This window comes from Saccoglossus kowalevskii, chromosome 17 (genome assembly GCF_978046115.1).
Source record: "Saccoglossus kowalevskii chromosome 17, keSacKowa6.1, whole genome shotgun sequence".
NCBI lineage: Eukaryota > Metazoa > Hemichordata > Enteropneusta > Harrimaniidae > Saccoglossus > Saccoglossus kowalevskii.
The window spans coordinates 13,075,383-13,092,050 of NC_140657.1; the positions used below are offsets into that span (position 1 = coordinate 13,075,383).

General features: G+C 38.2%; 1 protein-coding gene across 1 annotated transcript in view; it reads left to right on the forward strand.

The window, feature by feature from the left end:
* Positions 1-483: 483 nt before the first annotated feature.
* Positions 484-16,668, forward strand: part of LOC102803283 (epidermal growth factor-like protein 8) — a 29,133-nt gene continuing 12,948 nt past the window's right edge. Inside the window, exon 1 of the mRNA XM_006813198.3 lies at positions 484-1,053. Within this exon, the coding sequence (XP_006813261.1) occupies positions 962-1,053 (92 nt within the window). The 5' untranslated portion in view covers positions 484-961. The remainder of the gene's footprint in view (positions 1,054-16,668) is intronic.

Genomic DNA, 16,668 nt, shown 5'->3' on the forward strand with positions numbered 1-16,668 from the left:
AGTTAAAGTGAGCTAAATGTAAATAGTACTATGCCATCGTATCAGTTGTAATGACATCATCGTTCTCATGAAATATCTCTGAATTCATTTTTTGTTTATTCGGTTCGTCGACTTTCCAGTGCGTTTCGCCTGTCACGCAGCTGTATGTTTTGCAGCGAGGTTACTGAGGTGATGGTATAGTAGCTCAAATTCACCAGAACATAAAAATAAACATCAATTGGTTTCGGTGGAAAGTCTCAAAGCACGCTTTTTTTTCTTTCAGTCGAATGGACTAGTATGCGTCCCTCAGACATAAAAGTAGCAGACATTCGAAAATGGACTTCCGTTTGTAAATTGGCAAGAATTTGTTTTTTAGGGTGGCTCCCCCAGGAGCCGTAATGCTGTATGTTTTGATAGGGTGTAATTGGGGCTGCGTAATGAATATTAAGTAGGGGGGTTTAAGTATTGTACTAGAGTGAGTGAGTGACTGGCTGTCTAGTCCACACAGATGATTGATCACTGTATACGACACCACCACCACTACCATCCTTACTTGGATCTTAAAATCTATCTCGCTCTCATTCTCTCCCAAACATCTGGTCAACGGGTTGCGCTTCGCTCTGTGCCAAAGGCCCATACCGGCTATATCGTTAACCGTGCAACGTCTCATTCGGCGATTTCATCCCACGCTGGGCGACTGCAGGCTACGAAGCTTCATATCAGAATATCGTGCTGGCGTACATGGAAGTGACTTCAGAGAAGTGACACCTATATACACGGAACGATTCACGCCAGACTGTTGGGACAGCTTCGAATCCCGCAATTCAGTCACTATAAATCGCAGCCGCGGAACGAAGTCCCGTTATTTGATTTATGAAGTGTGAAGACGGAGTAATGCGCAGTAAAAAATAGAAATATCTTCAGAGTCGGTGTGTTATTATACGACAGAATTATCACTTTAGTTTACACTGCATCTGAAGTTATGTTCACTCCGTCTATATTATTGGCTACCGTGCTAGCTGGATTGATTTTCCTGTCTGACTGTACCACAGCTACATATCTCCTCCGTGCCGGGTAAGTATTGCCACTACTTTGTCAACGATCATAGCATTTCTTTTCTCTCCATTTACAAAGTGTCCGTCTATATTCTCAAGTGACTTAGCGGTATTCATGGGGCGTTAAATCTGCTGATAGTCAACACAAGTGTCCTGAACTTCTTTATGGTACCCCTAGTAGGATTTTATGTAGTGACTAGTTGGAAATAAATGAAGTTGGCTGGACGTCTGTCTCTTCATAGTCTACATACTTAAAACAGGTCTTGACTGCTAATTGGCAGGGTCGCCAGCGGTTAAAAACCTGATAAAGTACCGGCCCCCAGTTGCCATTTCGGTGTCAAATCGAAGTCATGTCACTTCGCGGACATGTTCGTTTGCTCCCGAGTTGAATCCGACATATATTGAAGCAATTTCTCAGGGTGTCTGGAATGATCAGTCGGTAGATGCCCTGCATAGTTGCCGTGCGATGATACGCTGTATTTATAGCGCTAAGTTCAATAAGTTGTGACTGCTCCCGGTACGTTACAAACGAAGCCTTGGCGAATGCTATTGAAAACAAACTTGCGGCCCATTCGTCCCTAAAAATGCTAGGCCTAAAAGATGTGCACTATGAAGTACCAATTAATTTAAGTTTGCATTCTTGTTAAGATTTTTTTTCTTCGATGATTGATGGTTACACACATGTACTGTACACTGAGAACCACCAATTATCTCACAAAGTAGTGCGAAATGTGTTATGTGCTGTTTTTAATAAAACCCCGTCTAACTATAGAGCTGCGTGAGGCCATTTTACTCACAACAATCTCATTTTTCCACGTAAACTCCTCTATGTGTTATAACTTGAGTTCATTGCAGGTCGAGTCCATTGTTATTGGAGGGGGTGGCGTACCGATATCCTAGTTTCGTCATATTACTCGATGTTGCTGGGTCGCAAGCCTAAAAACAAACCATTGTCTGTGCGTAGTTGCAGTGACTTTTTGGCCTAGTATTTAGTTTTCAACGGCAAACTACTTGACGCTTCTAAAGTGTTGTCTCAAAACGTCGTGTTGTTTGTACTATATTTTGCCACTTAGATGTTGTACTGGCCTGGAGGCTATAATTTCACAGTGTTGTGCCTTTGAAAAGCACCTATAGCCGGGGCGCAGTGTCATCTCCCCTTTCTCTTGCAGCTATCCAATTTAACTCGGTTCAGCAGTTCCATTTTCTACATTATTGAGCCACAAAATAGCACCCATGTTCCCCTGTGCTGGGAGGACTGATACTGCCGTAATCTTAATTTGCCCGCTAGAGATTCGAGTTTGCCCAGACCACGTGACCAAAAACAACCCAGCTACGCTGCAACTTTTGTTTGACATTCCACCTTCCATTTCGACTCCACTGTTTCGCAATTTACCTAAGATGACTCTCATAACGGACCTAATTTGATGGTAATGCAAATCTTTGTTTTGAGCTGAAAGGGAAACCGGTGAAACGTCCTGAGAAGAATAAAAGATCGGCATGGCACCAGACCGTGCATGCCCTCTTTGACAAAATGGCTAACAAAAAAATGAAAGGACTAGAACTTGAATGATTTCTAAAAGGCGGAACAACACCGCAAGTTTAGAATTGCTGAGTTAATGCGAGTTGCTACCATAACCGTGACGTGGTCTTACTAGAGAGAAGAGTACCGGGACGTCGGAATGTTTAAAGCGCGGTGGTCGTCGCGCAGCGCGTGTTCGAATTTCATGTAAATAAACAATATATTTTACACGCGTTGTATACGTCGCTATGAGTCCCATATCGAACAGGACGCGGCACGACGACTGCCGCCCTTTAACTCAAAAATCTAAATATTGCATTAAGAGTTGAAGTCAATTGCCTTTTGCCCGTGGGCGTTTAGTCGTGAACACGTATAGGATTACCGCGATATTTTTGGTGTTGGTTTGCGGAATTATCAAAACGTGGAAAAAGTCTGGGTATCAGATGATCGTCAACTAAATATATCTCGTTAAAACAAGGGCCGACTTAGATTGTTATGATACACAGTATCAAGCGTTCAACTATAGACAGCAGTGTTGTGCAAAAAAAAAAAAAAAAAAAAAAAAACCTAAAAAAAAACCGTTCCATTAACAATTCTGAAACTGGAGAGCGCGAGTTCAAATCTTTACAGAAGGTGAATAAATGCGGGGACCAGTTACAAAGTGGTTCATGTCACACATGGCAACACGAGAGCCCTGAACCCATTGGTTGTAAGAAATATGTTCTACCGGTTTCTCCAGACCCCTCAGTCAGTTAAAAAAATCTTCTCAGACTACAGACCTGTATTACGGTTCTTTCTTAGCAAGAGTCATATGCGCGGCGGGTTGTTTTCACGCAGGAATTAGTGATTTTGATGTTTGAAGAAAGGTCTTGATGATTTGTTTATAGTTATCAGCACTCGGTGCCGAGTATACCTCGTATACTGGAATCATGCATATATAGATCCCAATCGGAGTAAACTTACCTACTGGGGGGGGGGGGGTCACTAAGAACTGAGAACACACTTTCCCCCATCCCGCGTAACTTGAGATACATATATTGTTATGGTACTATTAAGAGATATTGACAAAGGCAGTTTTGGTCAATGTCTATATTGACTACAAATAAAGAATACTGTCCCTACTTTGTCACGTTTTCACTATGAATTGGAAATCTTAAACAGCTTTGTTTCGTTAGACACGCATTTTGGAATTATAGTGTAACAAAACCTGCAGGGACGGATTCCATCAAAGAAGAGACACTTCGTCCGCGTTTGCCGGGAGTCTGTACTGAACACGTGCATGAACGCAAAATATTGAGCCTAAATACCGAGTTTACAATGCACTTTTCCAGGTTGCATTGACAAACTGATTCGTCTCTTGAAGGTTATCAAACCACTGAGCACACCGTGTACTTACTACATGGATCGAGGATATGTGAAAACTTGCACCTGTCTGACCGGCCACGTGTGTTGTGTCTGCGTCGGGCACACTCAGCGGGTTCAGGTGCGAGGTTTGTCGTCGATTGTCGTCCTGACAAATACATTATTTAAGATGCATGTTTCATAGACAGACACCCAGACAGACAGACATGAAGTCGACGGCGCCATGCTTAGATCATCCGATAAAAGAAAACTCCACAATTTGCTGCTGCAGTATTACTAGTATAGATAGGCAGCTGGAGTAGGCAGGCAGATTCGATGTCGTCACCGATTAACTTTTCATCTATCGCGTGAAAGATCGAAGCACTCTGACTCAATCGTGGCCTAAAAGTATCAATTCATGTTAAGGTGTAAGTGCACATGCAATAACCCCCCCCCCCAATGAAGATATAATGTGCGAATGCACTCTTTCGAAATTATTTCTCGAAGTAGGACCAGCCTGCTATCTATTACTATCTCGACGCCGTATTATGAGTGGAGTAGCACTGGTGGAAAATGTCAATCTTGTAATATCATACTTTGGGGCCCATTTTACCAGTTAACTGTTGCCTAAAAATATACACACTTAATATATCATATAATAATATTTTCCGGTCGAAAATACACACTCAACGTCCTTTTTTGTTATTGGAGTTCTGTACTCATTGATGATTTTAAGACTGAACAGGGCTGGAATCCTTCACTTTCAGCGGCCGGGGTTCAACGACGTAGCTGAGGGAAGACAGAGCAAGTTTCTCTGTATTATCAATCACCATAGAATAGCCTCAGTGATCCACAAACATATGCCTTCGCAAAGCACCGAGTCGACATATTTGTTAACAATTTGATTGTTTTGAGTCCAACTACTTAGTCATAACTGTCTGCATAAATCAGTCAGAACGGACGGCCTTTACACAAACTATTTATGAATCGATCAATTTTGCTGACCACAGATGTCCCCCAAAGTATTATCAATGCTGTCATATCTGAGACAGGGGGCTCTAACCCTGTACTTTGTCCGCGCATTGAATGAGATACGGTAATTACAGTGCTCAGATGAACGACACTCACGGTATTAGAAGGACGACACATCCCGATACAAAGGTCTTGTGAATTAGCCTCTTCAAAGCCACCTCTCACCACCTGCAATCACTAAAAGTGCCGTTGCTTGTTGTTGTTTTTAGAAATTGCATTGGGCTTTTTCATGGCTTGTTAATGGCCGATTAAAGACTTGTAAATTCAGCCACATGGAGTGGAACCATTATTGAAGATGACATTAAAAAGAATGCAATGTAGTAGGTATTGTGGCAGATCATCGGCACGGAATACAGACGACTCGGTTAATTTAACTGATAACATGCGATAATGACTTCTCTAAGTGGTCAGATAATTTACTGTAACCAATTTAATGTGCATATATTAGACTACCTAGCTTTGTATAGTTTTGTACCCAGGTACTGAGCTATGACTTCCATCAGAGTTTTTGATCAATGCAGTCTTCTAGGTCCAGAAAGTGAATCCACACACATTTTCTTCGCACATTTCTCCCTGTCACAATATCAATTAATTATTATGCATTCTCCCCGAGAGGTCTATTCTGGTTGCACCCCTCGACTACGCTGCGATAATTTCAATTTTCCCACCTCTCCGATTTCAATAAAATGTTATCCATCTCTTATCCCCCGAGTTGTTTTGGTTCAAACTGCGGAATCCAACGTTATTGTCATTCAGAAGTTTTCCCATGCACACTATACGGTGCAATTTCATCACTAGTTGAATAGAAATAACATTCCCCCAGTCCGGAGGTCGTGATATCTTCGGCTTTGAATGTTTGACTACAAATCCCCGTGCTACATTTTGCTACACGTGTAATCACAAACGGCAAATATGATACTACGTAGAGTGATACATCACCAATAGTGCGACTGTGTTTGTTTTAGTCTTGTATATTTTTCTTTTGCAGTTCTCATGCGAATCCGGGAGTTGCTTTTATTTTGTACTCAGAAAAAGTGATGAAAGCTAACCTAATAATCTCAGATAAAGTAAACTGTATTTCCAGTAAAAGTGTATGATCAGCACGAATTTTATTCCCCTCCATAAAACTCCACACATCACATAAACATACAAGGTCTTAAATTTCGGATAGGGTTAAACGGATATGGTGCTGACTCGTAAAACATTGAGGCTACTTACTTACTATGCATCTATATTTTTACCTATACAACTTTATGGTTTTCAGCCACGAATCTTAAAATGTGTGTTGAGCGATATTGAATAGCACAACGATGACAGACTTTTACATCCGATGGATCATGATGACTAAGTTGCCAGTGATTCTGTTATCAAAAACGCTATAGAAGGCATATGGCACAGATATATAATCTGTAAAAGTATGCAATTAATAAAGACATATGACCTCAAATTTTATGAGCGTTATCAATGCCTTATCCGGTGGAAACTTTCTAGACTGATAAAAAAGTTCTTGGAGAATATACACGAAAATGTGGAAAAATGTGGGTTTGGTTGTCAGGCTGTTTCCTCAAGTAATGTGTATTGGAATGGTATACACGTATAGAAAATAGATTTTTCACAGCGGCTGTGGGCATGTATTAGTAAGATATGTTGAAAAGTGAACTAAGGGGAATATTGTATTGACGCATATGGTCTTAATGGGCAAAAGGTCACAATTGGGCGTTTAAATGGATATCTATTGTGTGGATCAACTACGTGCTATCCGTGGTAACATATTTTCAATCTTCATCAGTTGACCCTTGACAAAGTTTGATATGCTACTGACAATATGGTATTTTGTTTGTTTACTTTGTGCAGCTGATTCCCAGTAGCATCTTTATCCGGTTTATTAATGGAAGAAACATCTTCTTGTCACTTCCCGTTAAGATTTGACGAGAATATCTTTCATCCCATCGAATTGAGTATTGTACCTGAGGGTGTTTGGATTACATGTAATGTCAACTACAAATAAACAGTTTAAATACCAATTTGGTTTAGCGCATTATAGCGGACCTCCAACTTAGTATGAAGGTCACGGCTAACTGCGGATTGCGGCAAAGTAGTATCACATATAAACGTGTGGAGAGTTCAGAAAAAAAACAAAAAACGATTTACTTTGACGCTGTTTAACATTGAGCAAATCATTAAATAGCGACACATGCTAATGTTCAGCAGATTTAGACTTTTCGCTTTTCGCAACAATTTTGTTTTTACCCACACACAAATAGTGTTCATAGAGTATCCACGCCTGGTGATTTAATGAGGTCACATCTAGAGGAAGATGATACATCAAGTTTGTTCAATTGTACGACTATCATAAATGGACGATCTTTACCAACGGTCTCTAGCAGCTGTTACCAATTATCAACGATATTTATTGGTAGCATCTAAGATAATTTGATTTATAAATGGGTCACGTTGCTGTAAAACGTTTGACAACGTCTTAGGTTATTGAGTGGATTGGTTGTTTTCATGTATTGATGACGGATAATAATGACATAATGATATTCTTAACAATAATCTTGCGGGATGGGGTGGGTGGGTTTCCGGTGAGCCAATTCTTAATTAATAAGTACGTTGATACCAACACGACCACAGTGACATATTGGAGAAGGTAAATTTTGTATTTGATATTAAAGGAGAATAAACTTTACTTCAAGTTGGACTTTGCTTTTATATTAATAAGGGTTCAGAAAGCTATTATAATAACATGTTAGGCAATAACAGGAAATATACCTGCTCATCAACATAAACATCTTATGACACGTGGTATATGTACCTGACTACGTCATCAAATCCACCATTACGTTATTTCACGATTATTTGACCGGTAACTTTCTTACCACAAACTCCTGTACACCCTGACGCAGGCAAACAGATTATCAGACGCGATAGAAACATTCATCGTCTACTATTGTTTTTACAAAGTATGCTTGAGCACTCCCATGATTGTGTTTTACCACTGTTCTGTATGTAGTCAATGCAGGGGATTATTTTTGTAGTTCACTGATTGAGACCAGAGTGTTATAACCGCGTGAAAACTGCTTTTAGGTTACCCCACTATGTTTGACTATTTAACCTGTTCTGACAATTTTAAGTAACATTACACTGTGTTGTGGGTCACAGTGTGAATTCACGATGTTATTTCTTAGAGTGTTACTGGTTCCCACATGACGCGTAGCCGTGCTTTTCATAAATGCTATAACATTATGCGACTTCTACGGTTAGGCATTCCATCTCAATTATTGAAGGGTAATTGGAAATCGTATAATGTCAGGCTTGAACAGAAATACAAAGTACTTCCACATGGAGACTACAAATTACAATGTTGCCTCAAACTGAAATAATGCCCAGAACGTAACCTAATGGCCAGTCGAAATATTCTTCTGTTTGTCATAAGTGTTTCAGTACTTCTAGAATCAGTGACAAGTACTAGTATTAAATGGCATCATGGGAGAATCTTGGCCAGCATATTTTACCGCACCATTCTCATCGGTTAGTTGACAACATAAGAGGTATACAATTAAATTAACCAAAACCTTCTAGCAACGCCGGATTTACAGATCTGGCGGGTCTGTAATTTGTCTAATTGTAAAATTATATTCCCAAACTATTATTCCCGCTTCCGGGCGTTATGTGTTATTAGGCCTAGATGGCAAAACAACCTCACATTAACGGTAAACACAACGTATTATTTGCGTAGCTCGGTGTAGTTTTCAAGTCATTCCACGTATGTGGGAACGCATGCAGACGGTCATTTACCTTAAATTGAAACATTTCGCATTCAGGGTATTCTTCGGCGTGGCGTTAAGAGGCTTGTTAAATCAAAACGAATTCGTTTGTTTGAAGACATCATGATGTGCTAACTTTTGAGTTGTTTCATATTTCAACTGAAATGGCATTCTCCGTAGGTCAGGCATCGCTGTAAACGTTTATTGCAGAGTAAATATTTGCGATTCTAAAAGTGCGCATTAAATGGATTCATTAATTTTCAATATTATGCGTGAGTTTTATCACTTCAGTGTGACAATTCGTACTCCATATTTAATTTAATGATCGGCACAGTTTCAACGCACTTGAACCAGAATTGGGTTCATGGCAGCTGTATAGTTAAAGGTGTTAAAGGGCGGCAGTCGTCGACTCATAGCGACGTATACAACGCGTGTAAAATACATTGTTTATTTACATGAAATTCGAACACGCGCTGCGCGACGACCACTGCGCTTTAAGTATGAAGCTGCTACAGTAGTTAGCATATAAATCACACAAATAAACTCAGTACCCAGGGAAGCACTGTACTCAGACGAATTGGCATTGTTTACTTATCGTATATGTTTTATTGTTCTTATTCGAGAATGACAGCGCCGAGTACTGACATTCTTTTTAATTGTCCTTCAGGGTAACTGTGTGCCTGTGGTATTTATCTTTGTATATTCCTACATTAAACCAATTATGTTCCGGTTTCAATCCTCTGACACCGCAGTGCGAACTCCGCCTATGTATTGAAAAAACATTCCAACGATGTCAAGGACAAAGCAGAAGTCGAGGCGACTGCTATACACTTATGATGGGTAGAACGTAAATTCGAAACCATCTTGAGTAGGTTTTTATTGTAGCGCAATAATTCAGTGGGCAGGAACATGTACACGTGCGACTGGAAAATAACTGTTTTGCTGCTATAACTTGATGGATCATTGTAATATGAAAATGTGATTTCAGTGCATTCCAAACGAGAGCGCACATGTCTACGCAGCTTCAACGGTTTCAGCACGTGTTTTGCACATTGGCATTTGTATTTATGCCAACTATTGTTGTGGTGCATGGGTCAGTTCCGGCCGTTGTGACCTCTTCTGATCTTTCCTTGTCGCCAATACGATAGCTAAACTACACACCTAGTGCATTTTCCCTTCTAATAGAAAGCATATTACTTGTTTAGTATATGATATGGTTGTCTCCATATGCAACCAAATGCACATCGGTCTATCAATACTAATATATGTAAAACGGATACACTCATATTGATCATGTATTGCAGATTAAGATCCAGTACCAGTCAAAAAATAGGTCTCAACACACCACTTACACATGGAATACGCGATTTTTCTGGTTCTGGTTCGGATTAGATTCGGAATACTCTGAACGCGTTTGGTGAACGCTCATCAAAATGGCCATTCCATGTTGTTTTAAAATCCGGACCTATATCTATTCTGATAAAATGTAACATCACAACCAAAGTTTACAAACATTGTTTTGCTAGCAACATTTACATGCATTGTAATACAGATATAAACACGAGAATGACATGCTTAATAGAACATCATTAGACGCACACTTACTTCCATCATCTTGTAATTAAAGAGTTAATAGTCAATTCAGTGTATATTTCCAGTGTTCAAATTGTTTGAGCAAATACATTAATATCTGTAATTTGAAACCATTACTAACTCTCTCCATGTTCTCAGTGATTTCTTTTTTTTAGAAGACACCAATAAATATATAGACTCAGACAAATATTCCTAGTATCTTTCTATATGAATTAATTTTATTACAATTGACTTATCTGTGTTCACTCGTGGTAGCAATAGTTTCTTCATGGTTGTGATCTAGTCATCTTATAAGCTTTCAAAAAGGACTCATTAAAACAATTACTTTTGCTATAATTAGAAAATACAGCCACGAACAAAATGTCTTGTTAAAACGGGTAAGTGCCTTGTAATCGTTCGCGTTCAGATAGGTAATTGTATTTCGTGCTACATTGTTGCTGCGTCCAATGAACGCACAATAAAGTATTGGAAGGTGACGCACATATGACACACGTTACGCTCCGGAACACGTCCATATGGCGTCTTACGGATGGACGAATTATACTGTTTTCGTCGTTGCTGTATAATTATATTCCCCATAAAGCTGGACGAGGGAGCGAAAAAGGGAAGCATACAACATGTGTGGTTTCAATGACTCCAATACCTTAAGGCTTCGTCAATCTTTTATCAGATTAATCGCATTTCTCCAAACCAATACTGTATCAAGCTTCTAAAAGGATTTCCTGCAGATGGCAGTCTATTTGTCTGCTTACTCATCGGCGTGATTAATATCCTTGCCGAGCCTTAGGATGTTTCTTTTAATTTTATTTGTTTGTTTATTTGATATATTTATGCATCTCATTGACAGTTAACCCTTATCGATGCTTATATTAAAATGGTCTCACCGGTCCATTACATAAATTTGTTGTAATATATTTCTGTTTGGTCAGCTTAGACGCGTTCTAGCCTTAAGCGATATACTTGATATGTGTAGTATCACCGTGCTCGCAGAGGACACGTTGATAATCTGCGATCTTCATATAACCGAATATCATGTATAGGCGACGATTCACGAGGTGTGCACATGTACGTGTGTCTCATAAATATTCATGAGCATGTGTGGGATTTCATTGCATGATACCCAATATCTTACAAATATAAATCTGTCAGATGCGGGGCAATATTTTTCCATTTTAGCAACTTCAGATGAAACACAGACTCAGACCTCACAACCTCAGTATGATGGACGATTGATTCTGATCTCTTATCGTCAATTCAAAACTTGTGTTACCACGTGATGTTTTCCCCAGTGCAATCTATCGAGACGTTCCTTGAATCCCCGAATCTTTAATACAATGCTTTCACTGTAAATACATTTTTAATAATCTGTAAAAAAATAGTTACTGTCACAGTAGTTGAGGTTGAAGCTTATTTATTATTTAGTTATTTTGAAAAAGAGTGTCTTTGCTTTGCAGTTTCGTAATAATAAAGGAATAATAAAGAAAACCGTGTATCTGAGAGGGTAAAGAAAGAATGCCCTCATGGGAATGAGCACGCACGCACGCTTGTTGGCATTTTGCATATTTGATACAAAACTATTGCCAGAGTTGTCTGGCGTTAGTACGCATGATATCAATAACCATGTCCGCTTCTCTCTTTGATGAGGTCTTCAACCTCTCTCTCACGAAATGAATCAGTTGGTCTAAAAGCGCAGATGATTCCTTACCAATGTTTCTGCCTACCGCAAACATTATGGTTCTTTTAAAACAACAACCTTTTGCAATGTTTGTATAGACATTGTGAGAAACTCTAGAGAAAGAGAAACAAACAGTTGTGATTTAACACCATTGGTTGGTAATGGAAGTTTACCTTATTGCCTGTATACATGTGACAACTGTGAAAACTTTGGAGAGATGTGTTTGTGAAACATTGCCAGAAGGAATGAAGGATGTGGACTGAAAACAAAACACCTGGCATTTTGTACTCGTATGCATTACATTGTTTTTTTTAAAAAGCGTTTTGATACAACTCTAATCGCAAATTTATATATATATATAAAAAAGAAGATATACTGCATTCCGCTACTTGGCATATAGGAAGGGGCTTACAATCTGTTACATATGTACGTCAAAATAATTTGATATTGACGTCATTTCCTTATCTTCTCTGGTCATGATGTAACACTGTTGGGCATCGCTCATGGCACAATCCAATTATGTCTACAAGCTTTAATTCATCAAACTAGACAACTAAATTGGACTATCAGGGAGTCTGTTCCATTGGAAAATGACCCGAGTTGTGGTTATGTTATCATTTCTATTAAACATTCTACCATGGTAATCCTCAACTAGATTAAGTTCGGATTTTTATTCAGTTTGAGCCATATATATAGTTTGCATTTTTCTGAATAGTGCATAAATATTAATATTATTATTTGTTAGAGTGTCATTGGCACATCCCTCGAAGTGCATTCATTAAACCAACCCTCGGCCATATAGACTGATGGTTACGCTCTGTTGGTCCCTCACTATCAGATATAAAGGTATCTGCAACTATCTGGTAAAACACGTCCTGTCATTTACTGACTAGACCGGATGCACAGTAAAAATGACCGACGCCGGTCATCTGCAAATTGCCCAGTCTGTTATATTGCTTTCTACTCTGTTCTGCCATCAACTAAGTATACTTTAGTTGATAATTCCAATGGTTTTAGCCTCTGGATGTGAAATTATTGTATAAACAATAGATGTATTCCGTTTGACTAAACACGATATAGCTGTTGAGTGTGCAATGTTTGTTCCCAACACACTAACACATCTCCCTGAGTTAATACATTGGTGTTTTTTTCAGCTTTTAAAAAAGTGACTCATAATTTTAAAGACAACTAGTTTGCAAATTGGTGACAAGGACAAATGTGATCTAATCAGGCTTGACTTATAGTGATGGATAGGCTGTAGCACTTATACAATTGCTAGAGCAATATATCTCTACTCAGGACCATATTATCTTCTAGACAGTTCAGGCACCTGCTCTTCCAAAGCTAAACTGGCCCCGTCTCTTGAGCATATCACAATCCTGACTAAATTTGCTCTTTCCACATTCGTTCTAAAAACGACAGTTGGTTATTTTAATCTGATCAGTTTCCCACACTAAGGCAGTGCATATTTTATAACTTGATCCCTAAACACAATTTGTTAACGTTTACATCGCAGTGCCTGAAACAACGATAGGTAGCCTGCAGAAAAACACACACACACACTTCATCTTACCAACATCCAAAAGGCATGTTCAGATATTTTGCGATGGAGTAATGTAAACAATAGTCACAGATTCATTCACACTTGGTGACGGTTTTTGCGTTTTTGCTATTAATATCAATCGCCATGAATATATTGATGATTATTAATATACAAAGTAGGCATATTTAAAACATTGTCTTCTAGCTTGCCACTTCAAAACGTATCTATTTTATCTTTGAAGTGAATACTAGGGCTTTTATCAGGTTTGAAGGACCAAAGTCATCGTAGTGTGATCTCACATAGTTTACCAGTAGGCTACAAGTGGTTAGATGCTCTTCCAATCAATGACGGATGCATACATAACATGCGCTTTCGAACTAACTGTATTCACTAGAATCTAAGCAACTGCATTCAGCGAAGCATTGTTCAATTCATGTTTATAAAAAAACAATACTACACCAAGTTGTTAATCCCATGTCTGAACACCAAACATGGCCATTCGTATTCTAATTTGTTTTGGGGGAAATGGACAACATATTAATGTTGTACGTGACACATAGTGATCAATGTTCTCAAGTAATTTGAAGGAGGAGTGTGTCTTAGAATTTCATCTGGTTCGATTGACTACTAAATCTGATACAGATTGTGTGTGTACATGACAATTCCTTGCATTGTAACGGTATCTTTACTACATGTCCCGTCGTTGGTGGTATGTTGAGATAACTCGAAAAACTTAAATACTTCCTTTATTCAATGTAGTGGTAAATATGCTTATAACAATTTGTAAACATTGTAACGCTATGCATTCGTAATAAAACCTCTCCAGCCAATATTAATGTATATTGCATGGGAGTTTAATTATAATTTTTAATTTGTTTGACAAGTACTAATCTATTATTGCAAAAGCCCATATAAATTTCTTTCAATTACTAATATTTTAGTTGTTATTATAAATATTGATAAGGAATCGTCATATACAGTAGTGGTTACTATATTTCACCCGCTGTTGCAATAAATTCAATGATCTACTCATTTCACGATGCAACTGTTTCTCTTATATTGATTGAAATGGGCGTCGCTGCAACTGATATTTCGGGATTTAGTACTTGTTTGTGTTGCACTGCACATTAAAACAGTTCTTTTCATTGCCATTTTTCCATTCAAATTGATTTACGGAAGCCAAATATCAATTGTTGTTTCCAATGATTCGTTTATAAACAGATCCACAATTATGAGGCAATCGATGAAACCTAATTCTAATATCCAAAGTAACCTAAAACTGATTCATAAAAAAATCGGTATGCAGAAATCTATCTTGAGTTATCAATGACACCGCGGGTCATGGCTCCTCGTCTAATTTACAGTTTGTTTGTACGTTGAGCACAAGGGTATGTCAAAGATTGAGATAAAAGATCAAGTCATGCCAACTATGTCTTGAATATCTCGTCACTAACAGTTGCTATTAATGTTTACATTCATTTTGTTTCACCTGTCCGAAGCTATCCATCTATAATTCGAAAAAAAAAGCGTTTGGCGTTCATGATCATCTAACTCGTTACAAAATTGAATAGTTGCGTTTTACGAAGATTTGCGTTTCCATAGGAACTATAAGCGTGCAGTATACGCATGTTAACACCTATTTCATCAAAAAGTATGATATTTACATAATAAATATCTGGGCATGTGAATCAAATACGTTGGTTGACACTATGCTAGTCGACGTATTTAAAAAATAATATTTTACATGGTGTTCAAACATGTTTGTTTCTTGCTAATTAAGCATGGCGTTCTTGACGTTCAAAAATAAAACAGTGATGTACCCAACGTGGAGGTTTGTAACAGATATTAGATCATTATTCTGTAATTGAATCCTGTTATGCTACACTGTCTTAAAATAAAGAAGATATAGATTTTCTTATGATAGTGTTGTTCTTTTTTCAGCTCGTTTCTGCATTTCTGTTTAAGTTTGGTACGGTGTTTTTGAGCAGTGCGTGTGTATTAAGCTAACGACGAGGTTGCGCTTATAGAAGTTATTGAACTCGTTTTATCCAGTGCTTTCTGGGGGTTGATCCCAGCGGAGCCTACCCGGGAGGGTATATCCTATATATGCATTAACCATGTTTTGTCATGATTGCGTAGTGCAACACTAAAGGTTGTGAGCATCACATGGTCATATCTAGAACGTGGTACATTTCAATTACCTAGCTAAAGGTCACTGTTTATTCATGAATATCTGACGTGTTATGTAATCGAATTATTTGTATGTTTCTAATTAAGATAAATAAAGGCAAATCTACGGTCAAGTCACTTTTATTTCGATTGTGATACAACTGCATGTGGTAAGCTGTTGGTGTCACGTCGAGGTTCGGGGTCAAGGCCAAGGCGCGTTTCGGGTCTTATGTTTTAAACATATGTAGGTTGATATTAACTCGTTTCAGATGAGTAATTATCAAACTTACAGTTCTTGAGCTCATTTGGTTCTTTTTCCATACATAGCTTTGTTGTTTATAGCGTTCATTAGTCCAAGAATAAAAGTTAATAACCAGTTCTGACGGTATTCACACCAACGTGCTATACGCAATTAAAGTTTTTACCGCCTCGGGGATCTCTATTTTGTAGATGTCAATCAGAAAGGTCACTGAGCGGGTCAAACCCCAATATTTTGACAAGTTGCGGTTGATTTAAAGAATTTGCTAATTAACCTGTTAAGTACACAGTAGACTACTTTGTTTATGACGAAGAAGTCGCAGAGATTTTTATAAAACGACTTTTTATGAAATTGCTAATATTATACATATATATGTTAGAATTAAATAATGATAACTAGAGACTTATCATCATCATCGAATTATGTCATTCGTTTGGTCGCTTAGTTGTAATGCTATCCCGCTTCAGGGCACTGAAAGTAAATTTGGCAAGGGAGTTTATACGGCATTTTTGTGTTGACTTTCGAGAAATATACCATGATTTTCAAGTATAATGTGTACTTGATATACCACGATTGTTAAGTTATATAGCATTTCTATAGCAATTATATTCTCATTTCAAAGTTTAAATGAGTGCCGTTCTTGAATGATCACTACCATTGCAAAAAAAAAAAAAAAAAAAAAAAAAAACGATTCTCCCATCGGTATACCATACAACATTAACATGTAAAACTCCCC